The sequence below is a fragment of the Acomys russatus genome, chromosome 14 (assembly GCF_903995435.1).
Source record: "Acomys russatus chromosome 14, mAcoRus1.1, whole genome shotgun sequence".
NCBI lineage: Eukaryota > Metazoa > Chordata > Mammalia > Rodentia > Muridae > Acomys > Acomys russatus.
In genome coordinates this window covers 24,588,033-24,615,101 of record NC_067150.1, presented here as the reverse complement: position 1 = coordinate 24,615,101, position 27,069 = coordinate 24,588,033, and the positions used below count along the sequence as shown (strand labels likewise).

Genomic DNA, 27,069 nt, shown 5'->3' with positions numbered 1-27,069 from the left:
ATTTGTGATTCTGCTCTCTCTCTCTTTCTCTCTCCCTGTCTGTTATCACACATGTAAAGGGTTCTATCACATCAATTTCATCTATGTACATATATGTACGTATGTATGTACGTATGTATGTATGTATGTATGTATGTATGTGTCATTACACTGACCCTGAGCCTTTACTCTTATGCTACACTGCTTTCTGTGGGCCTTGGTCAAATAGGCATAAATATATGTATGGAAGACTTCTCAATGAGGCTCTGTGACAGATTGACCCCTGCTCACTCCACAGACATGACATCTGGACTCTGAGACTCAGATCAGTAATAAAAACAGGTGTGGGTTCTGAGTTCTCCTAACTTCCACCTCGCCTGTGCTGCCTGCCATCATATCCCTCTGCCTTGACTTCCTCACTAGAAACCCCTGCTGAAAGTCACTGAATTGGACTGTCTTCCCAAAATGCGGGAGACAGGCACTAAATAAGACAATGTACATGAAACTTCTGGTGCAGTGCTTAGCCTGTAGCAAGTGTGCAACACATGCTAGTGTCTTTGAGTAAGGTCACATGGTGAGGTTTCACGCTCAGCATGAGCTGTTCGGGGAAGGGAGATTTGACGTTTCCTGGGTGGAGAGGAGGTTTCCTTTCTCTGGGTTTGCCATGTTGATTGACAGGCAGCAAGATCTTGTTCAAACCTATCATAGAGAACATAAAATGTGGTTGGAAGTCTCGTATCCCACCATCAAAGCTGTCGGGTGTAGAAAAGGAATTTCTTGCTCTAAATAAACAACTTTTCATTGCTGAGTCGCTCTTTAATTATGGGCCTTCTTTGAACACTCAGACACAAAGCCTTTGTAAACTGTAACTCCTCTTAACACACATTCCTCTCATATGCCTACTTTCCCTTTCATTTATAAACACCCATCTCTTACCCATTCACGTAATGGATTTTAGACCCTTTGTCTTGGTTAAGGAGGGGCCCCAGTAGAGTTAGAGGCATCGGTCAGTCTTCCAATTGCAAGGCCCTAGAGGGCTCTTCTGAGATTCTTTATGGGGAGAAGATAATAGACAAAAAGTCCTCTTCTCTGCTGGACCTGACCCAGCTTTCTCTTTCCTTTGACAATGGAGCCTGTTTCCTTGAGCAGCCACTTCTCTAACATAACCCCCCAACTTTTTCTCACCATCTTCTTTATTCTTAAAATGCCACCCTCTTCTACCCCCCCCCCCCCCCCCGCCAGTGATCTCTTCCCAATACAACTCAGAGCAAAATTTTTTTCCCCACAAGTATTTTCTGGTTATCAAGAAAGACTAGGTAGGAAAGCCTCCTTCCTCTGTTTGGTTTCTTCCTTGTTGGAGGAAAAAAAAAAGAAAACTACTTCTGTGCAGATTTATTTATTTTACTTTATGTATATGACTTTTTTGGTCTGCATATATGTCTGCGCACCGCATGCATGTCTGTGCCTAAACACGTCGAATCCCTCTGCACTGGAGTGCCACTGTGTGGGAGCTGAGAACAAGTGCTCCTAACCGCTGAGCCATCCCTCCAGCCCTAGACTCTACCAAGATGTGAACATCTTGAGGTCTCGAGACACATGCAGGTCCCCAGGCTTCTCTCCCCGCCAGATGGGAACTTTAGCGCATGACTGTGTTTTCTCCAGTGGATCCACACTCAGCCTTCCACTCCAGTGCCCTGTACTAGGGCAAGGATCAAATTACACATGGGTGACTCGTGGTCTATCTTTTCTATTGCCCACTTATCCCTTGGTCCTCCCTGCTAGAAGGCAGCCAGCACTTGCTTGTCGATCTCCTTTAGGCACTAGGATACTAGTAAATGTTCATTAAGGGCTTGCCTCTTCTCTTCAAGCCCTGGTAACTAGCATATGCTCTACCTCCACCGGGACCTATTTTGAAAACCAATCACTATGTGGCTGTGTGGGGAGATGGAGACACTAAGTGGAAGGTCATTTGTATTCCCACCCTCCTCTGCTCTCTTCTCTGGGAGTTCTGGGTGTGGGGGAAGGGCTGAAGGCCTCAGTGGCTCATGACCAGAGACAACAATCAGAAAATTAGGAAATGGTGGAGCTTTGAGAGTTAAATCATTGTTTAGAAATACAATTTATTTCATTGTAAGTTTATATAACTTAGTTTTAAAATAATGGCTACATGAAACAGCTGCCTGGCAGAATTCCTGTAAATTGGACAGTCTACCTGAGCCCATCCAAGGCGGACTTTCAGGGCACCCTGTGTGTGTGGGCCTCAGTGGATCTGGGTTCAAGAAGGGCTGGCTGTGTGTGTTTCTTCCAGGTTGTTCTCTCAACTCTAGGCCCTTAAAAGAGGCCTCCTTGGTTTGAGGTATTTTAGGAGACTTGATGGTTAAGCAGCAGGGTGGGAGCTGTTGCAACTGGAGGAAAAGAGGTGGGCCTTGGTTCCTGACTCCGGAGCCCAGCTGCTCTGAGAGGAAGGCTAAGACTCAGGGAGCTCATAGATGTCCACCCAGGCAGCAGTAACTGATGCATCTCAGCACTAGGGTACCTAGGGCAAAACCACGAATAGATTCCAGCGTTCGTTTCTTAGGTCAGCCCACGCCTCCTGCCTCAGCATAACGCCACTCCCTCCCCGCCAAGTGGCTCTTGCTCAGGAGGCGGGACCGGTTCTCCGGTGGCCCCTGGAGACTCTGGGAGGGTGGGAGGGGAGTGAGGGGAGGGGCGCTGACTGGGCAGTCCAAAGAGAAGGGGGCCTTTAATAGGCTCGCCCAGAGCCTAGTTTGCTGCACCGCGAGCAGCTGTGGTTCGCGAAGCAACCGGCCACCTCGCGCCACTTCTCCAGGGCAAATTTTCGCCTGTGCACTTGACAGCGATCCGTACTAAAGCTCCTAGCGCGCGTTTTGCTTGGGAGGAACAGGTAGGAGGCGCGGGCTTCCCTGTGCACGCTCGCTGCTCTGGGAGGAGTCTCCCCGACTTGGTTGGCTGTCCTTTCTGGGAACTGCCCATTGTCCAGGGCGTTGGTGTTTGGGCTACAAGGGGACAGCGCTTGCCCTGGGGAGCCGGGCTAGGTCCCATCCCAGAGCGCGGCTGTGCGCGGCCGGGGCGCCATGCTTGTACTGGCCATCTCAGTCCTGGCTCTCGCCTGGCGACCTGCGGGCAGCTCCGAGTCAGAGTGGGAGGTGGTCGTTCCAATCCGACGGGACCCGGACATCAATGGCCGCCACTACTACAGGAGGGGTACGGAGGACTCCGGGGATCAGGGTCTCATTTTTCAGATCACAGCTTTTCAGCAGGACTTTTACCTACACCTGACACCGGATGTCCAGTTCCTGGCTCCCGCCTTTGCTACGGAGTATCTAGGTGTTCCCCTCCAGAGGCTCACTGGCAGCTCCCTAGACCTGCGACGCTGCTTTTATTCCGGGTATGTGAACGCGGAGCCAGACTCCTTTGCTGCTGTGAGCCTGTGCGGGGGTCTCCGCGGAGCATTCGGCTACCGAGGCGCGGAGTATGTGATTAGCCCTCTGCCCAACGCCAGCGCGCCAGCGGCGCAGCGTCACGGCCAGGGCGCACACCTTCTCCAGCGCCGGAGTGCTCCCGTAGGGCCTTCCGGAGACCCCACCTCTCGCTGCGGGGTGGCCTCGGGCTGGAACCCCGCCATCCTGAGGGCCCTGGACCCCTATAAGCCACGAAGGACGGGCGTAGGGGACAACCACAGCCGGCGCAGGTCTGGGCGCGCCAAGCGCTTCGTGTCCATACCACGGTACGTGGAGACACTGGTGGTGGCAGACGAGTCAATGGTCAAGTTTCATGGCGCTGACTTGGAACATTATCTGCTGACGCTGCTGGCCACGGCGGCGCGACTCTACCGCCACCCCAGCATCCTCAACCCCATCAACATCGTTGTGGTCAAGGTGTTACTTCTAGGAGACCGTGACACCGGGCCCAAGGTCACAGGGAACGCCGCCCTGACTCTGCGCAACTTCTGTGCCTGGCAGAAAAAGCTGAACAAAGTGAGCGACAAACACCCTGAGTACTGGGACACAGCCATCCTCTTCACCAGACAGGTGAGTTGATGTCACCTCTTTGGACTCAACCCTAGTTTCTTGGGGGCCATTGCGTTTAGATCTCCAAAGTGCCTTTGTGCCACCCGATGCCCCCTTTGAATTGGTTTCTTCCGAATTCTAGCGCTGGAAGTTCTAATTAGAGCCCTCTCCTGGGTTCAGCAGAGCTCCACCTTCTGCACCTCTGTGCTTTTGGGAGGTTGGAGGAGAGCCTGCTTCTTTTGAAGGTGTTGTCCTGATGTGGCCAATCAGCGCCTTCTGGATCGGGGCGCCAGAGGGTTGGAACCCTGGAAGTTGACGCCCCTGAGCTACAGTTTGTCTTCAAGGCCGATAGGAGGTGCTATTAGGATAGTGTTGTAGATGGTGGGACTGTGGGTCGCTGTTTTTTTTGTTTTTTTTGTTTTTTTGTTTTTTTTCTGACATCTCCTCGCAGGTTTATTTTTGTTGGATGTAGTACTGAGAGGTGATTCAAGGTCAGTGCCTGCTACATTTCTAGTGGGCAACATGTCATCCTTTCTCTGTCATGGGTCTGGGGGTTCTGGGTTGAGATGGAGGCGGTCATTGCCATAGTTTGTGGGTTGCTGTGAAAGGCCAGACTTAAATATATACTCCACTGGTGATTCTCCCTACATCCTCCTCTGTTGGGTCTCGTCCATACTATTCCCAGCATGCAATTTAGTAAGGCCACCTGTTCTGAACTGGAGCCACTTGGAGTCGAGCTGGGGAAACTGCTTTCCAGTTTTCTCTGACCCTTGATAGTAGATGAAGACCCGACTGGCCAGCTGTATTCTAAGGAGCGTGCTGACAACACCATTCGAGTTCCAGTCCTAAGCCCCTCCCTCGAAGGCAGGGCTCCCCTCTGCCCTTGCTGTGGGAGCTGGTGGTGTAAGTATGGTCAAGAGCATTTGGACATTGGAGCTGCAGGGTTGGGAAGACACTAAGATAGGCCTGGAGAGATGGACCCAGATTCCGGAAGACAACCATGCCTTCCTCCTGTCTTCCCATCTCAAGAAGCCATTAACTTGTGAACATTCAGATCCCTAAGTGTTGACCTAAAAGTTGGGCACTGTGAAGATCTGGATTCCCGAAATTCTTTAGATATTGGAGGAAAAAAGTCATCCAAGTGCCCTGCTTTTCTCTGGTTTTGGTGTGTGTGTGTGTGTGTGTGTGTGTGTGTGTGTGTGTGTGACTTGAATGCCTGCAGTGCTTTTATTATTATTCTTATGATCACAACCACAGCATTCTGGCCGCAGTACAGAGTTCTTTGTTTCCTCAATGGCTTCTCACTCTCGTTGTTTCTAAATGGCCACTTAGAGTTGGTCTGGCGCCCACGGGCTGGAGCTGGAGTCTTCCACAGTAACCCATTTGGCACAGCTAGTCCCTTCCTGCGCTGGAACGTCCTCCTTTCCCAGCCTCCTCTCCTCCCACCACCTGGCTTCTCTAGGGAGGTCTTTGGCCTGAGCCTTGTTTCCTTGAGCACATTCTTCCAACTGAGGTCCGCCGAGCGGCCGCAGCACAGCCCTACCAGCGCTGCTGGAGTCACGGGGAAAACTGCAGAGGGGGCTTCAGCTTCTGCACCCAGAGCAACTCTGCAGTCAGATTTGCTGGGAGGAAAAGCAAAGGCCAAGAACAGGATGTCGTGATGGGTAAAGCAGCTGTTGTCCTATGCACTTGCTACCTGAGATGCCCCTGTGGCGGTCACTCCCTGCCTCTAAAGTAGCAGACCTCTCAGTCCAGTGAAGGCTGACTTTTGAAACCAGCCCTGAGAAGAAGAGCCTCTGCTGGGGAAACAGGCCATGCCATCGGAAGAGATGCCTTTTTGAAGAAGCAGTGGAGAGCAGCGGGTGGCAGCTTCTGTTTCTCAGTGGTGGCCCCCAGGGGGCCCTATCATCTGTGCATAATGGGTGTGAGCTGCATGGCCACTTGGCTCAGAAGCGCTGATGTGCTTGATGTGACTGTTAGAAGCTGTTTTTTGCTTAGGCATTTAGAAGGTAAAGCTAGTGAGCAGGGGAGCCTATGTTACCAGGGTTGGTGATCAAGGTACGTGGGTCATGCCTGGATAAACAGCTCCTTCCCCACCTCCTTGCCAGCACAGATTTTTGGGGGCCTGCTGTACTCTGAGAATCTTAGGAACATCTCCTTCCTGAGACACACCCCCTTTCTTCCCCAATCTCCCTGGGGAAGGTACAGTTTTGGATGAGAACACGGGCAAACAGCTGTTCTTTCTAGACCAAGACAAATGCGGTCTCCAAGAACCTTAGCTGTCCGGAAGAGAGAATACATTGATCATACAACAGCAAGTGTTTTGACAATTGGAAGAGTTTCTGTAAAGATTCAGAATAAGCTCATGGACAAAGAGAGCGCATCTGAGTTTGCAAAGCAGCCAGCCTCCAGGCTCATAACAGCAGGGTGAGGTCAGCCCAAGAACTGAGTGAGGAGCTGCTGGGAATCAGAGCCAGGGTCAATGCGGAACACAATTTCTCTGGCTTCTCACTGCACCGGGCCTGCAGATGCCAGGTATTTAGTGCTGTGACTTGGTAGGTCCTGATTTGCTGAGTCCTCCCTGTTTTTAGGCCCAGTGCCTCTCCTGTTTCTGTAGTCCTTTGCGGTAAAAACTCACTCAGACATTCTCTGAGCATCTGTGACTTTCAGGCACCCTTCTGGCTGGAGCTGTACATGCTAAAAAGGTGTGGCCCTGCACCCCACGCCCCAGAAATGGTCAGTGTGGCAAAGAGCTGTCAATCACAGCATAGTGTGTTAAATGCTTCTCTGCTGTGAGGAGGTGTGTGTGTGTGTGTGTGTGTGTGTGTGTGTGTGTGTGTCTTCCCAGATGGCTGAGGCTGCTTTCTAAGAGATAGGGTGCCGAAAGGGTTCCCAGCCCAGAGCGGGAGAGAAGTCTGTTTCTGTGTAGTAAATGACCTTCTCTCTTTCCATCATCTGCTTCACTATTTGTGACACTTCCTCTCTTGACATGACTTCATTTTTATGACTTGCAGTTTATGTTTTTCTCATGCTTTCACTCACTTTATTTTTCTTTGCTTAGGATCATTTCATGGCATCCTCCTTCCTTCCTTAACCTTTTCTTTCTTCCTCTTTTGGGATTTATCCGGGTGGACTCAACTCTCTTATTTTCTTCATTTATACTCTGAGATTTCCCCTCTCACAATCCCAAAGTTTGGCACTGATTTTGTGGTTCTTGAGTAGTACTGCATCTTGTGGGGAGGTGGTGTGTGTGTGTGTGTGTGTATGTGTATGTGTGTGTGTGTGTGTGTGTGTGTGTGTGTATGTGGTGTGTTGTGTATGTGTGTGTGTATGTGTGTGTGTGTATTGTTTGTGTGTGTGTGTGTGTTTGGTGTGTGTGTGTTGTATGTGTGTGTGTGTATGTGGGGTGTGTGTATGGTGTGTGTATGTTTGTATGTGGTGTGTGTAGTGTGTGTGTATGTGTGTGTGTGTGTGTGTGTGTGTATGTGTGTGTATGTGTGATGTGTGTGTGTGTATGTGTGTGTGTATGTGGTGTGTGTGTGTGTATGGTGTGTATATGTGTGTGTGTATGGTGTGTATGTGTGTATTGTGTGTGTGTGTGTATGTGTGTGTGTGTGTGTGTATGTGTGTGTGTATGTGTGTGTGTGTGTGTGTGTGTGAAAGTGAGTGTAGGTGCCCAACGGAGGTTAGACATATAAGATCCCTCCGAAGCTGGAGTTATAGGTGGTTTTGGGCTGCACGACTTGGGAGCTGGGAACTGAACTCAGATCCTTTGCAAGAGCAATGTGTGCTCTGAACCGTTAGGCCATCTTTCCAGACCCTGCGTGTCGGGCGGGGAGTGGGATGTTTTCTACATTGTGCAGAGCAGAACCTTTCAGGAAAAAGAGCCTAATGTTCTCTATAAATGAAATACCTGCGACAGGGCAGTGCGCTTACTGTTCAAACTAAAAGCTGTGAAAAGTCAAATGATGACTCTTGTTTCATATCCACCTCCCAACACGGGAGGAAGGAATTTTCGTTCCATCGGGCTCTGTTTTGAAGTCAGACTTTGGAAGAGGTTAGGAGAGATGGGATATTTGAAGGTGTGCCGTTGTCATTTCTTGGTCACAACATGGTAGTGCCACCACTGGTTTTGAAATGAGAACAGGGAGGTGGGGAAAGAGAGGAATGGTAGAATAGAGGTGTCCTATGTTTTGCAGAGTGGATACTTCTTTGTTTATTCCTACTCCAAATAAAGTAAGCCTAATATTAATGGTGGATGATGGGGTGGGGGTGGGGAGAATCCTTCCTTTTTTTTTTTTTTTTTTTTTTTTTTTTTTTTTTTGTGCTATCTTCCTATGCATTGGAGGCTAGTTTGTGTGCATGGGCTCATGGGATATACTACTGCCTCAGCTTCAGCCTGTTCTTATTCCCTCCCTCCCTCCCTCCCTCCCTCCCTCCCTCTCTTCCCTTTCCTTCTTTATTTTCTCCCTCCCCACCGCCTGCCTTTAAAAAATATATATGTATACACATATATATTCTTACTGCACAGCTAAGGTTGGCCTCAAACTCATCTTCTTGCCTCAGCCACTGGGGTGATGGCTTCCTTTCATTCTCCTCTTTTATTAAAAAATTTTTTTAACTTATTTTATTTTATATGTATAAGTGTTTTGCTATACATATATATATGTGCACCACACATGAGCCTGGTACCTGCCTAAGTCAGAAGGCTTTGGATTCCGTGGAACAGGAGCTGTGGATGGTTGTGAGCCACCATGTGGGTGCTGGGAACTGAACCTAGGTCATCTACAAGAGCACCAAATGCTCTTAACCATTGAGCCACTGCTCCAGCTCTCTCCCTTCTTAGTAACCACTGGGCTAATTAGCAGAGGCAGTTTCTCCCGCCTTCAGTGTTGCTCTCTACATTCCTTTGAACTTCACTGTGGTTGTTTTCTGACCCCCCTTCACCCCCCCTCCCCGCCACCTCAACACTCTTCCCCCTGGGTCTTGATTCCTTGACTTGGACACATGGCACACTGGAAAGAGCTCTGCCTTGGAGTTGAGCCCAGCTGAGTTTGAATCTCAGCACTTGAACTTCCGATCAGTGGACTGTGAGTCAGCTACTTGAACTCACCTCCCTCGCCTTTAGAAGGCATGATACTCAACTTGTGGCACCATTTTGAGGATGAGGGGCCTGATCCCCTAGCACAGGCATCCAATGGTAGCAGCTATCATTTTTTGTTACCTGAGCAGTTACTTTGGCTATGTTTCTTGTTCTTGAATAAACACGTATAGATTCTTTGCCAAAATGTAAATTTGGAGTAGTCTTGATTTAAAGCATTTTGTCTCATTGCCCTTGCAAGTATATCATACGTGTCTGATTAAGACTCTTGTGTTTGTGTGGAGATTCTGGGCGCTGGTACTTGCCAGTCCCTTTAAGGCAGGCATCATATCATATCTTTGTAGCCCTGAATAGGCCCATATATACATCTTGTGGTTCATCAAATGCGTAGGAGGGTTCCAAGGAAAGTGCAGGTTGCCTGAAGCTATTGGGTGCTTTGCCTCTGCCTGGGGACCATTAATCCCACTTTCAGGCTGTCAGCCTTCAGTGTTGGTTTCTTCTGGCATTTCTGCTTGGCTCTCTGCCACTAGGCTTTGCCCTAGAGAAAGGCAGGGCCCCACTGAGGAGCACATTAATCCACCTTAGAGTCAGTAGACAGGGTGCACAGCCGGGACAGGGTCAGTGTGTCAGTGCAGGTGTGGGGCGAGGAGCCAGCAGCTTGCTGAACCACCATGGTATCAGCAGATGCTGCTGTTAGCACTTAGTCTGGCCAGTTCCCTTTCCTTGGGATGCTCTTCACCCATGGTGACCAGCACTCTCTTGACCTGGTGGTCTAGGGTGGGTGATCTTTCCCTCTTGAGTATTTCTGAAACTCCATCTTGGAGTCGATGCACTCCAGAAGCAGTGAGGAATCCTGGCTAGAGTTCAGCCCAGGGCTACACTCCCTACCTTTCAACTCTACTCTGCCAAATTTGGGGCTCTCTACAACCCTGGGCCAACTACATACTTTATGTCTGTCTCTTCTGTAAAAAAAAAAAGCTTAGTAACAGCATCTCTCTCAAAGGGAGATTCAGGGTAATCCAGGTAGAACTCATGCTGCAGCGTCTGGAGAGCGTGGCAACTCAGTGACCACTAGCTGTCATTGTATAGTTGACGTGTGCCCTATCTTGAAGTCCTGGTTTCTAGTGAGGTTCAGCCTGCCTGTGAGTGTTGGCTTCTGTTCTTCCTCAGTACGACAACTCCTGCCCTTTGGACTATTCTAGTGTCTTGCAGTAACAGCATTTTCTGCATCTGGAAGGATTTATGTGGTAGTGACCACACGTTTGTTAATAGTAACAGCAGCCCATCTCCTGGGCTTCACTGTCTACCTTTTTTTTCTTAGTTGATAAGCTCTGAATTGCTAGATTTCACTTCTAGTCAAGCAAAGCCATTATTAGAAATCATGAACAAATGGATTTTGTGATCAAAAACAACAGCAACAACAACATGGTGATTCATGGCCAAGATTCAGGTGGGGAAATGAACCAGGGGCCTTGGTAATGTTTTCTGTTGGTGATCATGGTATCCTTCCTAGGAGGGTACAGTTTGGGGCAAAGAACACTTCTGGCTTGACCCGAGTGTCAAAAGCTATGACTTCAAGACCCTAAGCTTCACTTGATAGTATGTGGCCTTCCGTGTGTAACTTCAGCTCACCAGCAAAGTGAAAGGCTGGTTCCGAGGCTCTGTGACCATTCTGGATGTGGCCCAGGAGCTTGGTTACATAAGAACAGACAGATTTTTTTTCCTGCCACATTAAAAAAAAAAATCGACATGCTTGATTTTTGTAAGTCCCCTACCCTTTCCTCCTGTGCTGCTGGGAAACAGCGTCTCAGAACACGCATGTGCAGCAAAGGAGGCGAGGACAGGGTCTGTAAGGAAGGCGGTGAGTGAGGCATTTTGGCAACAGTTGTGTTGGGAGCAAGACTGGCAAAGAGGGATCTGGTGCCAGCCTCACTCACCTACAGCTCCAAACCTAACTAGGGAAAGTTAGGCAAGAAGGGCCCGGGAGGATTCAGTTCTCGGCTAAGATGATTCTCCGATCCCTCTGGAAGATCAGCTATGACTGTGAGAGTAATGGCAAATTCCCAGAAATGGGGAACCAGGTAGGGACTGGGCTAAACGGTGCCTGCTCTTCCAGGCAGAAAGAAACAGGACAGTGCCTGCATCTTTGACACCGGCGCCCGAGCTAAAGAGGTTAAAGCAATTCAAGTGGCTCCGAGTTCATTCAAGAAGGGTGGAGACATTCCTTGCCATAAATGAGCTACAACTGGGCCCTGAGCAAATGGCTGTGGGCGTTCAAAGCTTTACATTTCAGATTCGTCATTTGCTTCCTTTATTGGGTGAAAGGCAACAGAACCAAAGATTCTGGCGATTTGGGGGCCTCTGATCCACCCCCCCCCCCCGCTACCGTTGCCCACAGGGACTTTGCCATCCTTCCTTGCTCCTGTTGTTTAATGCTTGAAGCTGAGGTTTCTAGGTAGAAAGAGCAGGTTGCTCCTGGCCAGGGAGAGCCAGGCCAGTTGCTTGTCTGTAGGAGGGAGGATTCACTCTCTAAAGAGGAAAGATGCCTCGCTGCAGAGACCTCCCAGCTGCAGAGGCTGCTACAGGCAAGTTAGGATCCCATGCCAGCTCTTGCTCTGCTCTGGTCACTTCTAAAGGGCAGCATGGAAGGAACAGTCTAGGGATATGGGGACAGAGGAGCTCGTGTTTCCCTGTGAGTTATAGAGCTCAGCAAACCCCAGGCGGTACATGAGAGGTTCCTTACGGGTCTTTCTAAACGTAGGTCATGTTGTGTGTGTTCCTGTCATAACCAACAGGACCAAAAGGGGCTGAGCACTTAGACTGGAGAATGAAGAAGAGGCTTAAGTCATTGGATAGCTCCAGTTCTAGTTGAGAACTGGCACTTCCCAGAGCAGCAAACTGAGGCACCGAGGGATGGCAGGGAACTTGGCCAAAGTCACACAACCACTTAGCACTGCGACCCAGATCTCTTGGTTCTTATTCCTGTGTCTCCCCCGCCCCTTACCCCTTGCTTGAGGCCTGCCTGAGTGTGTGTGTGGCCTGGAAGCCACAGAATGTGCTTGTTCTATGGGCCTCACCTATAGGGAGGCCTCCTCCACCAGCTGGGATCCTGGGCTTTAGTGTCCAGGGACCTATGGTGCTTTGGCCTAACCTCTTGTTCCATATTGTTTCTTCTATATCTTCTGCTTTTCCTCGTGCCCCAAGCTTGTCTGTGATCTTTCGACAGTGGTTGTTTCTTAGGTTTTCAGATCTCTGGGAGGTGGACGGGGGGCGGGGGATCTTCTTGGGAGATGAAGCTTTTGAAAAAGTGAAAGGTACCAGGATAAAAAAGAAAGGAAAAGAAAAGAAAGGAAAGGAATGCATTTGAGGTCTCTTGTAAAGTTCCCAAAAGTGCAAGAGGTACCTCATTCACACAGGCAGTAGAACAGAGGTAGGGCATGCGTAGGGCATGTCACTGACTCTGGGACATTGAGTTCAGGCTGGTCATCCTCTTTTTTTTTTTTGGCCAGAAAAACTGTTAACTCATTAGGAGGTGTGACTATCACCTGCCTGTGGGAAGCCAAGTTTGACTGCTCGGGTGGTAAACTTTTGAGTACTTTGGATTAAATTTTGCTGATTCTCTCTGTACTATGACCACTTTCTTACCGTGCCTTCTGGCCCTACTAACCCTGGTTACTCCCACCTCCCCCCAGGGTAGCATATGTCAGTGTGTGTGCACAAACACACAACACACACACACACACACACACACACACACAAACACACCACATGCATGTGGGTGTGTGCACACATGCAAATGCACACAGGCAGACAGACAGACACAGACAGACAGACAGACAGACAGACAGACACACACACACAGTTAACAAAATTGAGTAGAGCTCTGCAGGCATGCTCACCTTTATCCCCTGGATTTCACAGGAGAACATGAGAGCTTATTCTCAAGCGTTGCTGAGCCACCGGCTGGGCCATCTGAATCCCCAGCCACACAGACCCTCAGATTATGGCTCTCCTGTGTGTCGTGAGCCTCCCCAAGCATGAGCTTCTTTGTCTGTGGGAGGGGATAACTGATTGTTACTTCAGCAAACTGTAGTGATGGTTAGATGGGGTCACGCATGTGAAATGCATGTGTGGTGTTGGCACTTAGTGAACCATGACCAGGATTAACTATGACCACAGGCCTTAGTTTCTACCGTTGGAAAACAGATGTGATAATGTACCTGTCTCCTAAGTCTGTCGTGAGGACCAAATTTCCACATGTTTTAAAGACAATGACATAAGAGTATGCAAATATGACTGATATAACATCCATCTCCTCCGAGGAACAGATTGTGCATGAGTATTTTATCCCATTTCCAATTTATTTTGGTTCTCAGCGCTTCTAGATGTATCCACGGCCTATAATACTGAGTAAGGTCTTTGAGATTTCCATCTATGGAGCCCCATTGTTTTCACTTTAGAATCCCCTGGGAATACTTCCTAATACAGTGTGCTGCTGGGAGTACCTAGTTTCTGCATAATCAGGCTTCTACATACAAAAAAGGGGGAACCCTCCCGCTTAGGTGATGATCTCTATGTTTTGTCCCTAGCAGCCCTGAGCCCATGTTTTCATTTAGCTGCGGTAGCTCAGTAAGCTGTGTGTCGACAGTGGCACAGGCCCACCTCTTTCTGCTTCCTGTCAGTTCAAGGAAGCCAAGTTTCTGGCGGGGATAGATCCTTGGCTGGCCAAGCTAGGGCTGGGAATCTGAACTTAATTCATAGTTGTCCAAAAGTCAGTCACTCAACAAAAATAGAGACTGCTCAGAGCTGTCTGTGGACGGGGCGCTTGGTTGCTCTCTTCCCCAGCATGCCTCAGGGAGCTGTGATCAGAACCCCACCCTACTGTGGGATCCACTGTTTTGGTGACCTTCTCTCTATAAAACTGTGGCCCTTGTAGTTTAATTTTGTACCTCCTAATTTCCTCCCACAGGATTTCCCTGTGTGGGTACACTCCTCTCAGTGAGCCGCAGAGCTTTCTTCTTAGGGCCACCTCCTTCAGCCTGGGTTGAGTCTATGAATAGTTCTACAAGCCTTTAGTAAGAAAAGCCATGGCTGGTTGGCAGCTGCAAATAAATGCCCATTGGGTGCCCTTCATTTTCTTTGGGCCCTTTCTGTGACTATCTCTAACCTGACTCCGATTTTGTGTCTCCTCTATCTGGCAGGACCTATGCGGGGCTACCACCTGTGACACCTTGGGCATGGCAGATGTGGGCACCATGTGTGATCCCAAGAGAAGCTGCTCTGTCATCGAGGATGATGGGCTTCCGTCAGCCTTCACCACCGCCCATGAGCTGGGTAAGGCTGGAGGGGAGGGAGGGAGGCTGACTGGCACCGACCCGGATTTATGCTGGATGCTTTGGGGGGAAAGGAAACATTTACTTTTGCTTTCTCATACTCTGGAGATGCAGGAATCCTTTCTTGGGGCTAGCATCAATCTTGGCATTGGCTTTCATTTTTTTGTTTTGTTTTGTTTTGTTTCTGATTGCTGTAGTCCAGCTGACACTTAGGTACTTCAGGGAGAATATATTAAAGACGAGGCGGCACACTCCTGTCCTTACCTAGCTCACAGCCTGATGGAGGCGATAGGAGACACAAGCACATGGTCTGTAGGACATCAACAAAGCAGACAATGGATAGATGCCAACAGCCAGCTTGGAAAGCAGCACAGGGCTTTCTTGCTTCTCCCGCCTCCTCCTGCAGCCCCTCTTGCCCGTTCTTAGATCTTTGCTCCTGAGTCCTGACTCACCTTGCTTCATCCCACAGGCCATGTGTTCAACATGCCTCATGACAACGTGAAGGTGTGTGAGGAGGTGTTTGGGAAGCTCAGGGCCAACCACATGATGTCTCCGACCCTCATCCAGATTGACCGTGCCAACCCCTGGTCAGCCTGTAGCGCTGCCATCATCACTGACTTCCTGGACAGCGGGCATGGTAAGCCAGGTGGCAGAGAAGAGCAAGGCTGAGTGGGGAGGGCTTTGGTGGCAGTGTTTACCACCCCCTGGAAGGTGATGAAGAATCGGGTTCTGACTTGGACTATTTTAGCTACCCCTAGGTTCACTTTCTCCCTACTGTTTACATTGTAAGGCAGCAAGGCCTCAACTTCTCCAGCTTGTCCCAACAAATATCCTTGGGTCTATGCAGGTGACTGCCTCCTGGACCAGCCCAGCAAGCCCATCTCCTTACCTGAAGACCTGCCGGGCACAAGCTACAGTTTGAGCCAGCAGTGCGAGCTGGCCTTTGGGGTGGGCTCTAAGCCCTGCCCATATATGCAGTACTGTACAAAGCTGTGGTGCACTGGCAAGGCCAAGGGGCAGATGGTGTGCCAGACCCGCCACTTCCCCTGGGCAGATGGCACCAGCTGTGGTGAGGGCAAGTTCTGCCTCAAGGGAGCCTGCGTGGAGAGACACAACCCAAACAAGTACCAGGTGAGCTCTTGTGTCAGAGAATGCTGGGAAATGCATGGGCCTGCGCCTCCCCTGCCTTGGTGTTTGATGGAAGCTTTTGTTCACTCTATGACTGTGCCACATTGCATTGTAGTGCCTCCATTTGTCTGTGATCTCCTCCTCTTCTCTCTCTCTCTCTCTCTCTCTCTCTCATGTGTGTGTGTGTGTGTGTGTGTGTGTGTGTGTGTGTGAGTGTGTGTGGAATGTATATGTGTTTTGTGTGTATGTGTGTTTTTGTGCATGGGTGTATGATGTATGCATGTGTGTGTGAATATGAGACACTTGTGTGTGTGATGCATGTATGCACATGTGTGTGAGATGCATGTGCGTGTGTGTGTGTGTGTGTGTGTGTGTGTGTGTGTGTGTGTTGCATACATATATGTGTGATGTATGCCTGTGTGCTTGTTCAAGTGCATTTGCCAGAGATTTAGGTCAGGCTGTTTTCCTCGATTGATTTTTCACTTGAGTTTTTGAGAAAGGGTCTCTCACTGGATCTACAGCTCCCTAGTGAGCCCTTGGGTCACACTTCTGTTCTGTAGCTCTGAGGTCACAGGCACCCACCACACCTAACTTTTGCATGGGTGCTGGAAGTCTGACCCTCCATCCTATACGTATATAGCAAGCACTTTGTCCACTGAACCGCCCCACCCACAGCCCCCTGTTTTCTTTTTGAAACTAAGACTGGAGAAACACTGCAGTGGGCCAGATAAGGGCATCAGGCTTTGCATCCATGAGACCAAGCCTTCGTCAGGACTGGAGATTCTCAGCTTTACTGTGTGGGGAGCAGCTCTGGGCATAGAGCGGAAAGTCTTAACATGAGAAGCTCATGCTCCAGCTCTGTCTTTTCATCAACCACTTCTGTATTCAGGGAGGTGGATCATGCAGATGAACCAGGCACGGGGATGATGTGAAGGCAAACTCTGGGCACACACTTCAGTACCCTGACACACCTTGGACTCAGCTACAGTTGTGCTTTTGTTGTTTTAGATAAAATAGAATTGAACAAAAGTTTCCCTCCTGATAAACCAGATGAGTAATTAAGCTGGACCAACAGTGTCCCCAATCTTCTCTGAATGTAGTTCAGAACTTATAGTCTGTTGGCCTCGTGTTAGGAAAGCAAAGATCTCTGCACTCTTCCAGAAGGAACGAGAAGACCATTCTTGACCTTGGGGATGAGTCTCCCTCTCTTACCCTCGTCCGTGATTGGGAGAGGACACAGTACAGTGTTCAGGTGCAGAGTGACAACATTACAAGTACCAAATCCATCCTTTGTCTGGAAGTGGGATGGAAACAGAATCACTTTCTTAAGCCTGTTCTGTGACCTGCACCCATGGACCAGGCCAAATTCATTGAGTTCAGAGGTTGAAGAACCAGTCATGATGAGAGAACAAAATGTAACCCAGGCTTCCAGAGAGACCGCGGTCTACTGTAAGTTGTCATTAAAGTACGAGACAGAGACGCGCCATGCATCCTGGAAGAGCTGAGGTGTGGGAGGTTAAGAATGGTCAGAGGGCAGCAAGGAGCCTTTGAGGAGGAGCCGGGAGGAGGAGGAAAGCTTTTGAGGGGTGGCAGCATATGGAGGGGCAGAGGTGGAGCAAGGCCAGTAGTGGTCTCAGTGAACGATGGTCGCAGCTGGTTCCTTTGTGCATTTAAGTTGGCAGTAAGGAGGAAGGTTGTAGTTGGCTTCATGGTCAAGCTTATGAGTTCAGACTGAAGGCTCTGAGGACAGGCGAATCATGAGCAACTTCTCTTGGGAAGAGGACTCTAGAGGATGTTGGATATATGCCACGGTACACAATCGCTCCCATATAATCTCAACTTTTTTTCTGAATGACTACTTCACCACCCTGTGAGCTGAAATCTGTCCTTTCCTGGGGGACATTACTTTGATCAGGGAACGCCCAGTGGATTATCCTATCAGTGGCTGCAGCCTTGAGTGATCCCTTCATCTTCCACATTCATAACATCCTTCTGACCATGGTGTCCTGTTGTCGAACTGATTTCCATTTAGCTGTCTGGATCCCTCCTGTTCTTCAGGCTGGACCTACAGTCACTCTTTCTCAATTTCCTTCTCATATCTTCTCTTCTCCCCTGTTGTGCCGAGAGACACCGCAGTTTGTTGCAAAAAGTAACCTTTGACCACCTCACCCCAGCTCTCTGTGTCATAGTATCTTAGATTAGTCAGCATTTTGGTTCCATCCAGTTTACTGTCCCCATGTGTGCCTGCATAGGTGACTGTGGCTGGGGTGAAACGTACAGTTGTGCTTACTGGTCTCAGTTGAAATGCAAAACACCTGGAAACTCTTAATGCATGTGGAAGACAGAGGTCCACCTCAGGTGCCATTCCTTGTGCACACTAGGTAAGCTGTGGATACAACTGAGCCACGGCTCCAGCCCTGAACTTCTTCTACGTTTAAGTGAGTCTTGGCAAGTCCTTTTGGACACCTGATAGACATTTTAAACATGGCAGCTACAGAACTGGGCTCCTCACCACATCCCCTAAACCTGCTTTGGCAACCGCACCTTCCACTTGTTTATGCCAAAACCCATTTTCTCATACACTTAACATCTGATATGTCAGCAGTTCCCATTGACCCTCTATTCAAACTTGACTCAGAACCTCATTTCTCACTACTTCCTTGCTGTCAAACTGTTCCAGGCCACATTCCCTCTTCCCTGGAATTTGGCAATCGCTCGGCATCTGCTCTCCGTGTTTCTGATCTTCTTGCAGGCTGTCGTGAACAGAGCAGCCAGCGGGATCCTTTTAACAGAGGAGTTAGGCTAGGCCACTTTTCTGCTTGCACTCTACAAGGCCTTTATACCAGCTTGGTAGGAGACAGCTTGGTCTCTGCCTCCATGCGTGGCTTCTAGCCTCCTGCCCACTCTGCTGTGATGACACTGGGCCCTCAGCATAAGGCGCATCCTTTCTTAGCCATGTCCCTTGCTCCCTCTGCTTGGAATGCTCTTCCCATAATACCTACCTGGTTGTACCCATTGTTCTCTGAGGCAGGCACATGCCTGAGAACCCAGAAGCCTCTTATACAGAGCAAGCAGTCTACCTCATGAAGGCTCCTGCTGCCACTACTGCCACCTACTTTTAACCCCATGAGATACACCCAAACTCCAGCTTGCTTTTATGTCTCCATCACTGGGATGGAGTGGCCTTTAGGGCAGGGATTTGCTGCACCTAGTGGTAGGTGTATAGTAGGAAGTCAGCAAATATTTAGTGAATGAATGAATGAATGAATGAATGGTAGGGGCAGAAGGAAGGTTTTTGTACAAATAGATGGGAAAATTCTATCAAATAGGCCTTGTCTTAAAAGCTGCAGGGACAGTGCTGAATTCTGAAGAGAAGCTGAGATGAGAAGGTCTGGGCACAGTCACTTGCTCCTTAGACGGTCACTTCTGAGTTTAGAGAGAGCACCTCATTTGGGGGGTATCCGTATGCCCACTTCAGAGGAGCTCAGATCGGAGAACAGACACAGAGACGGCTCTCAGAACACAAAGGATGGAGTGTTTGCACTTCGCGCAAGCAGTTTCTGCATAGGTCCATGTAGTTTATCCCTCTGTGGATGCTCTGTGAGTGACAGCTGCATTCCCAGGCTGTACAGCTCAGCTGCTTCTCTGTTCGCAAGTGAACAAGTGTTCAGGGTATGAGAAGCCAGTCCACTACCACCCTACGAACAACACAGTGGAGAGTATAAATCTTCTCTTGTCCTAAATGAACAAATGGCAACAGCAGCAGCAAACTCACTGTGTAATTTATCCCAAAGCTGGTCAGAGGCTTAGGACTGCTTCATTCTCTCTAACACAAATTCTCTCAGCACAGATATTAGCATTGCCAGTGCTGGTGATGCCTTGAACTTTCTCGTAGGCAGAGCCCATGGAGGTCCAAATCAGTTTGGTTTGGTGAAAAGTCAGGATGGTAGAACATTTACATACCAAAGTGTTCAAATCCCCCACGGCAGCACTGTGTGTTGGCCTGCCTGGCTGTCGGCTGCACCTGCCCAAGGTTTGGAGGCTACTAGAGTTACTCTAAGTGCACATAGGAAAGAATTTGAAATCCCTCATGGAGTCAGGCCAGGGGCTTTCATACATGCCACCCAATTTAAATGTGCCATTGAACCTCAGGTCTAAGTATTTCATGCAGGTGAAGTGTAAAACCTAAGGAAGCTTGGCCATCAGCTAAGCTCACTCCTGTAGAGCAGGCAGAGGCCTGTGTGAAACTCAGTGTCCTGTCCTCATGGCCTGAAATGACTCTTCTCAGAACTCTGATTAGTAACTGGGAGTAGTTGGTGTTTGCTAATGAATCAGTTTAAGTGTTGGGTGGGTCTTGAACATACAAATTGCTTTTCTTTCTTTCTTTCTTTCTTTCTTTCTTTCTTTCTTTCTTTCTTTCATATCAGGATACAAAGTAGACTTCATTCTACTGAGGCGGGCTGGGAACCGATAGTCTTTACTGGGCACTGCTGTAGGTGAGGGGCTGGGTGTGGCACCTGGGCTTGCTGGAGTGTAACCTGCTTTTCCACACAGGTGGACGGCTCGTGGGCCAAGTGGGAGCCTTACGGCCCCTGCTCTCGCACCTGCGGTGGGGGCGTGCAGCTGGCCCGGAGGCAGTGCAGCAACCCCACCCCTGCCAACGGTGGAAAGTACTGCGAGGGAGTGAGAGTGAAATACAGATCTTGCAACCTGGAGCCCTGCCCTACCTCAGGTGAGACACAGGGCAGCAGTAGCCTGGGCCTCTGGGCCATGTGCCTGGAGGTCACTTTTGGTCACAAATCTTGCAATTAAGATGCCAACTCCTAGGAAAGAGCCTGGAATGAGAAGAGTGCAGACTCCACTTGGCACCATTTCTTTAGCCATTCACCTTCTGCAAGAGTATTTTCTTCTTGGTACTGAGACTGAGACACTAGCTGACATGAGGCCTGGGCCTTTAGAAATCTTCATAGTTTATTACTGACAAGCCCATTTTTAAAACAGGAATCTAGGGTCCATGAGCCTGGTGGGAAAAATTTTACATTTTAATTTTCTTTTTTTTAAGTAATTTATTTCTTTTCATTTTTGTACATTGGTCTTTTGACTGCATGTACATTTGCGTGAGGGTGTCAGATCTGCTGGAACAGGAGTTACAGACAGTTGTGAGCTGCCATATGGGTGCTGGGAATTGAACCTGGGTCCTTTGGAAGAGCAGCCAGTGCTCTTAACTGCTGAGCCATCTCTCCAGCTTTCTATGTTTTAATTTTCAATGATGCTTCTACCTAAAACTTAGTCTCCCCTAGAATTAGAAATTTAGTCCTTGATTTTTTTGAGACAGGGTCTCACTGTGTATCCCTGGCTGTCTTTGAACTTACAAAGATCTAGAGAGCTCTGAGATGAAAGGTGTGCACTACCATGCCCAGCTCAGCACTTTTAAATTAACCTTTCCATAGAAAACTCAACATGTCCCTAACTTAGGCAACAAAGGACGATGGCAGTATAAATACCCGTGACTTTGTTATCAATTGAAACCGTGAATAATTTTACATACTACTTCAGTTGAATATTTCTCAAAATGCCAGCACGTTCATCCTTACCTCAGAATCACAGCGGTTATTTGAGTGATCATTGAGCATTGGTTTTTAATGCATTACAAAGAGCACGTGAATTATGTACTCAGAAGTGTGTCTCAGAGTATATCAATAGTTGTCTAATCAATATAATTTGTATTCTTGAAAATGATGTAATTTGTGAAAAGCATCTAACAATGCAATGAGAAGATTTAATAGACTGCTGAAGGGTTTCATCATCCAAAACATATGTTCAGGACGCCTGTTATGGGGGTGTGTGCTGAGATTACCCGAGAAACTGGCACATTGCTTATGGGATGTCTTCCTCTGTACTGTGTCTTTTGGTTCCACACCACTTAATCTTTGGAGGTGTAAGTGACTATCACTCTGTCATGGAGGCAAAGGGGCTTTTAGAGCTGGGCACCTCTGGGAGGGATGCTGTCTTTTGTACCTTCTGTGGCATCTCTTTAGCTTCCTTTATGTGCTTCCTCCCTGCGCAGCCTCTGGCAAGAGCTTCCGGGAGGAGCAATGTGAGGCTTTCAATGGCTACAACCACAGCACCAACCGGCTCACCTTAGCTGTGGCATGGGTACCCAAGTACTCGGGCGTGTCGCCACGTGACAAATGCAAGCTCATCTGCCGAGCCAACGGCACTGGCTACTTCTACGTGTTAGCACCTAAGGTGGGTGTGCGCAGGAACAAGAGACAGGGGCAGGGGCTGGTCTTCAGAGGAGCATCTCATCACCGAGCCGTCTCTCTCCTCTTCTTTTTCTGGGGATGCTGCAGGTGGTGGATGGTACGCTGTGTACTCCTGACTCTACCTCGGTCTGCGTCCAAGGCAAGTGCATCAAGGCTGGCTGCGACGGGAACCTGGGCTCCAAGAAGAAATTTGACAAATGCGGGGTGTGCGGTGGAGACAATAAGAGCTGCAAGAGGGTGACAGGAATCTTCACCAAGCCTATGTAAGTTCTGGGCCCTGAAGAGCATGGGCAAAGGCAAATGGCAAAGGTGGTAGTGGTGGTGATGCTGGAAGTGGAATTACTCCTAGGCATTGGAAGCTTGGCTTAGAGTGGTGTGAATGTTAGAATGGGCATACTATCACTGTCCAGGCCACTCCTCGTCTTCCGGGCTGATAATCCATCCGTGTACTCCTGTATCCATCCATTTGGCCAGCAATCAGAGATGAATGCCAAGATGAACGCATGAAGACACACTTCAACAGGAGATGAGATTCAGGGAGATGGAACTGCTGTTAGGATCTGCCTAGCATTCTAGAACTGGACCGTGCTGGCTAGCTTTATGTCAACTTGACTCAAGTTAGAGTTATTAGAGAGGAGGGAACCTCAGCTGAGAAATATGCCTCCATAAGATCAGGCTGTAGGCAATCCGTAGGATGTTTTCCTTATTAGCAATTGATGGAGCAGAGCCCAGCCCGCTGTGGGTGGTGCCAGGCTTGGACTGATGGTCCTGGGTTCTAAGAAAGCAAGCTAAGCAAGCCAGTGAGCAGCACCCCTGCGTGGCCTCTGCATCAGTTCCTGCTCCAGGTTCCTGCCATGTTTGAGTTCCTATCCTGACTTCCTTCAGTGATGAACAGTGCTGTGGAAGCTTAAGCCAAATAAACCCAAGCCGGGCGTGGTGGTGCACGCCTTTAATGCCAGCACTCGGGAGGCAGAGGCAAGCGGATCGCTGTGAGTTTGAGGCCAGCCTGGTCTACAAAGTGAGTCCAGGATGGACAAGGCTACACAGAAAAACCCTGTCTCGAAAAACAAACAACAACAACAACAACAAACAAAAAGCCAAATAAACCCTGACCTCCTGAACTTTTGGTCAGGGTGTTTCATCACAGCTATGGTAAGCATGAGACAAGAACTGACCTGTTTTCACACCTCCGTCCTCTGCTTTCTGCATGACCTTGGGCAAGTGATTTCTTCTTCAGACTTCCAGACTCTTCTATTGTAGATGAAGTTCTTATGCAATCTCACGAGGAGTAAGGGATTTTTAAAGATGTCAGTACACTGCCTGGTGCATAATAAATGCTCTGTACCGATTCGTGAGGGAAAAGAGGTGGCACGTGACAGCAACCGTGCTCTTGTGGGGCTCAAGGCTCTGGCCCTGGGGACTGCATTGAGAGGAGTGGAGCCTCCACTTCCTGGGAAGTGTGCCCTATAATTAGCTTCTTTCAGTCCAAACTCCAGTGTCTGCAACTCACCAACTGCTGCTTTCTGAGGGTGACCACACCCTCCTTTGGAAGTCCCAACCTCTGTTCTGGAAGGAGCGGGTTGAGCAGAGTACTGGAGATCTCAGTGGGGAGCTAGATTAGCCTAAAACTTCATAGGTCTGAGTGGTAAAGTTAAAAGGGCCTGATGGTCTTCTTGGAGCTGGACTGTCCCCTCTGGACATGACATCCTCTCCTGAGCCCCTCCGGGTGATGCGCGGGGAGGTCCCCCAGCTCCTTTTCCCAGAGCTCCTTTGTTGCAGATGATCTTTTTGAAGCTGCCTTTCCGAAGGACAGGCAGCAGGGTGGTTACAAGAGGAGTCAGAGGAACTGGATGGAGCCTGAGAAACCGTCTATCTTAACTCGCCCCATGTAGATGAGGATGCTGGAACCCACATCACCTAGATGACTTACTTAAAGAAAACTAGTATCAGAGTCAAGGCCTAATCCCTGACCCTGACACCAAGGTCATTACTCTGATAACCAACCTCGGACTTGGGCACCGTACACTTACATCCTTTTGGTCCTCCTCCTGATAGCTGATGCCTAGCGAGTCCTCTGTTTCAGGTATATATGGACAGTGATTTATGTTCTGTGGGCATCTTCAGCCCCTCCCCCAACAGTCCTGTGGTGTTCGTGATTATGAGCTCTATTTTTGTTTTGCTTTTCTTGTTTGTTTGTTTTTTGTTTTTGTTTTTTTTTTCAAGACAGGGTTTCTCTGTGTAGCCTTGGCTGTCCTGGACTCTATTTGTAGACCAGGCTGGCTTCGAACCCACAGAGTTCTGCCCATCTCTGTCTCTGGGATTACAGGCCCTGACCATGACCGACTTGTGAGCTCTATTTTTAATGGGTGAGGAAACTGACTTAGAGACGCTGAAACTTATCCAAGACCAACCACCAGACAAGCGGGAGTGGCTTTTCTTAAGCTTTGTGTTTTTGTTATACTTTGGACTCATTCAAAAGACAAATTTACAGAAGGACGGACAGATCACGAGGTCCTTCTTACAAGGCATTCAGCTTAACTGAGGTCCAGCTTTCAGCTTTCTGCCTCTTTGAGCCTTGGATGGCATTGGTTAAGCAGCCCTGCGCTCTGCCGCTGTTTTTGTGGTGTATCCCAAATGGACAGTCAGTTATTACTTTGAAGGGGATAAAGGGCATTAGCTCAAGCATCTGTATAATGTACAATCTCTTTACTCCAGGCATGGCTACAATTTCGTAGTAGCCATCCCGGCAGGCGCCTCCAGCATTGACATCCGACAGCGTGGCTACAAGGGGCTCATTGGGGATGACAACTACCTGGCCCTGAAGAACAGCCAAGGGAAATACCTACTCAACGGGCACTTTGTGGTGTCGGCTGTAGAGCGGGATCTGGTGGTAAAGGGCAGCGTGCTACGATACAGTGGTACTGGCACTGCAGTGGAGAGCCTGCAGGCTTCTCGACCCATCCAGGAGCCACTGACCGTAGAGGTCCTGTCTGTGGGGAAGATGACGCCACCCCGTGTGCGCTACTCCTTCTATCTGCCCAAAGAGCCTCGGGAGGACAAGTCCTCTCCCCTCAAGGACCCGCGGGGTGCCCCAGTGCTGCGCAACAGTGTTCTCAGTCTTTCCAACCAAGTAGAGCAGCCAGACAGCAGGCCTCCTGCACGCTGGGTGGCAGGCAGCTGGGGGCCTTGCTCCGTGAGCTGTGGCAGTGGCTTGCAGAAGCGAGCAGTGGACTGCCGGGGCTCCCCGGAGCAGCCGGGAACTTCTGCTTGTGATGTAGCCCATCGGCCAGTGGAGAAGCGAGCCTGTGGGGAGCCCTGTCCAACCTGGGAGCTCGGCAACTGGTCGCCGTGTTCTAAGAGCTGTGGCCGTGGATTTAAGAGGCGTCCACTCAAGTGTGTGGGCCACAGAGGCAGGCTGCTGGCTCGGGACCAGTGTGACCTACGGCGCAAGCCCCAAGAATTGGACTTCTGTGTCTTGAGACCCTGCTGAGGGGGTACTGTCTCTTCCACCCTATTATTCTCCACCCGCTGTTGTGCTGGTGCCGCGGTCAGCTGGAGCAGAGGACAGCGGCCAGGGGCCCATGTCCCAGTGTCATCCACATCCAGAAAAAGGACCATAGGTCTGGGCGAGAGGTTCCTTCCTCCTTGGACTGGGCAGGGGGAAGCTAACTAATGCACAGTCTACCTCATGCCCTGCTCCTCGGGCCCAGTTGTGGGGAGAGGCTTCAAAGATGGGTGCTGGGCAGACGGTGCTGAAGCTCAGCTTCCGAGGAACCTGGAAGTTGGGTGCCTTCCAGGCAGAACTTCAGGGACCTTGGCCCCATAACGGAGGCCACAGGCTGCTGGAAGAGCCATGGCCTGCCGTTTGGTGCCCTCAGGCGATCCCTGGAGCTCCGAGCTGTCCCTGAACAAGGCGGGGTTCCCACGGTGCTTTCAGCTTTCTTTCCTTTTGACTGACGTGGACCTAAGAGTAAGATTGTTCAGGGGTTACAGGAAGCTAAAGGCCCAATGAGATGACTGAGTTTATTAGGGTGCAAACACGCAATGAGCTTGGGTTAATTTAGGTGCAATTTCCCTGTTTGTGAAGAAGTGGATACGTACAGGGAGTTCCATGTTCCCGCTTTTCTTCCATCCTGGCCTTCCTTGAAAAACCAGCACCTTGTAACCTGGATGGCCAGGGCATTAGACCAGTTGCAGAAGCGCAGATGTGGCCCCTGGTACTTTGAAGGCAGCTGCAGGGACTTCTTCTTGGTCAAGAGAGAGAAAGAGAGAGAGATAGCAACTATTTGCAAACAGAGGAGATGATTTGGTGGCTGAAGCAGGGAACACAAAAGTTCTAGAGGGTTTCCGCTCTCACTGGGGCTAGGATGGGTGGGTGTTGAGCTGCAGGATCTTACTTGGAAGAACGTCACCCTGGGGCGGGAGAAAAGTAGTTCTGATGCTTTTGCCATCTTGAGAGGAATGTGAAAGTGAGGCCGATGATGAAGACAGTGCATTACCCCGGGGGACTTCCAAAGTGACCATGGCTCTGCACTCACTAAGAGGGGAGTGGGTATGCCTGGGAGGGTGAGATGCTGAGCACCCACGTGCTCCCCCTGGCAGCCACCACTGTCTCCTATGGGCGCTCATCATTACATCGCCTGCTCTCTGGTAGGTAAATGGGGTTCACTGTTTGCTACCTCAGACCATGCTCTCTAGCACAGAAGTAACCTGGTGCTTCCACCATACTCAGATACCATCTTCCTGGCTGGATCCGCTCAGCCATAGAGATGAGTATGCGCATGGCTTCCCTCCCTCCCACAAGCCTGGCTGTCTGCCGGGGCTCTAAATATGAAGACAGAGTGAGGTAGAGTGTCTTTTTCTTCAGGTTCCTTGGTATCAGGTCTTAAGAAACAATAAGAACCAGTGCCCTGACCTCGGGACACTTGGAAGCCACCAGTAGGAAACTACTGGAGACCCATCTGCCGTTCTTATATAGACATGACAGTGAAATAGAAATCCAGGTGTTTCTTATAAGCAGGGTATTTCTTGAACACCTGGGATGCTCCAGGGTATCCAGGACATCTTCAAAGGATAGGCGATGCACCTAGGACTTCAGTGGTGGACTTGATGGTGACAAGACCATAGCCCTTGTCTCCACTGAGGGGGCTGGAGGTGGTCTGTGTTTGTAGTAGTCAAAATCCACATACTGGCCAGTGGCCAGTTTAACCTCTAGGGAAGTGGCTCTCAAC

The 27,069-nt window shown here is 49.6% G+C and overlaps 1 protein-coding gene across 2 annotated transcripts; it reads left to right on the top strand.

Annotated features, from left to right (window-relative positions):
- Nucleotides 1-2,709: 2,709 nt before the first annotated feature.
- On the top strand, nt 2,710-26,108 carry Adamts15 (ADAM metallopeptidase with thrombospondin type 1 motif 15). Of its 2 annotated transcripts, none has more exons than XM_051156110.1 (8): nt 2,710-4,031; nt 14,313-14,445; nt 14,914-15,081; nt 15,292-15,575; nt 20,127-20,304; nt 21,640-21,821; nt 21,926-22,101; nt 24,554-26,108. In XM_051156110.1, exons 1-8 carry the CDS (start codon nt 3,075-3,077, stop codon nt 25,326-25,328), a joined length of 2,853 nt encoding a protein of 950 aa, XP_051012067.1. In that variant the 5' UTR covers nt 2,710-3,074; the 3' UTR covers nt 25,329-26,108. The 2 variants fall into 2 exon arrangements, with proteins under 2 accessions (XP_051012067.1, XP_051012068.1); XM_051156111.1 differs by lacking the exon at nt 2,710-4,031 and adding an exon at nt 6,162-6,545.
- The last annotated feature ends 961 nt before the right edge of the window (nt 26,109-27,069 follow it).

Coding starts and splice junctions, on each gene's coding strand:
- Adamts15 (XM_051156110.1), top strand. CDS start 3,075: ATGCTTGTACTGGCCATCTCAGTCCTGGCTCTCGCCTGGCGACCTGCG. Junction 4,032..14,312: donor CCATCCTCTTCACCAGACAG/GTGAGTTGATGT, acceptor TCTATCTGGCAG/GACCTATGCGGGGCTACCAC. Junction 20,305..21,639: donor GGAGCCCTGCCCTACCTCAG/GTGAGACACAGG, acceptor CTCCCTGCGCAG/CCTCTGGCAAGAGCTTCCGG.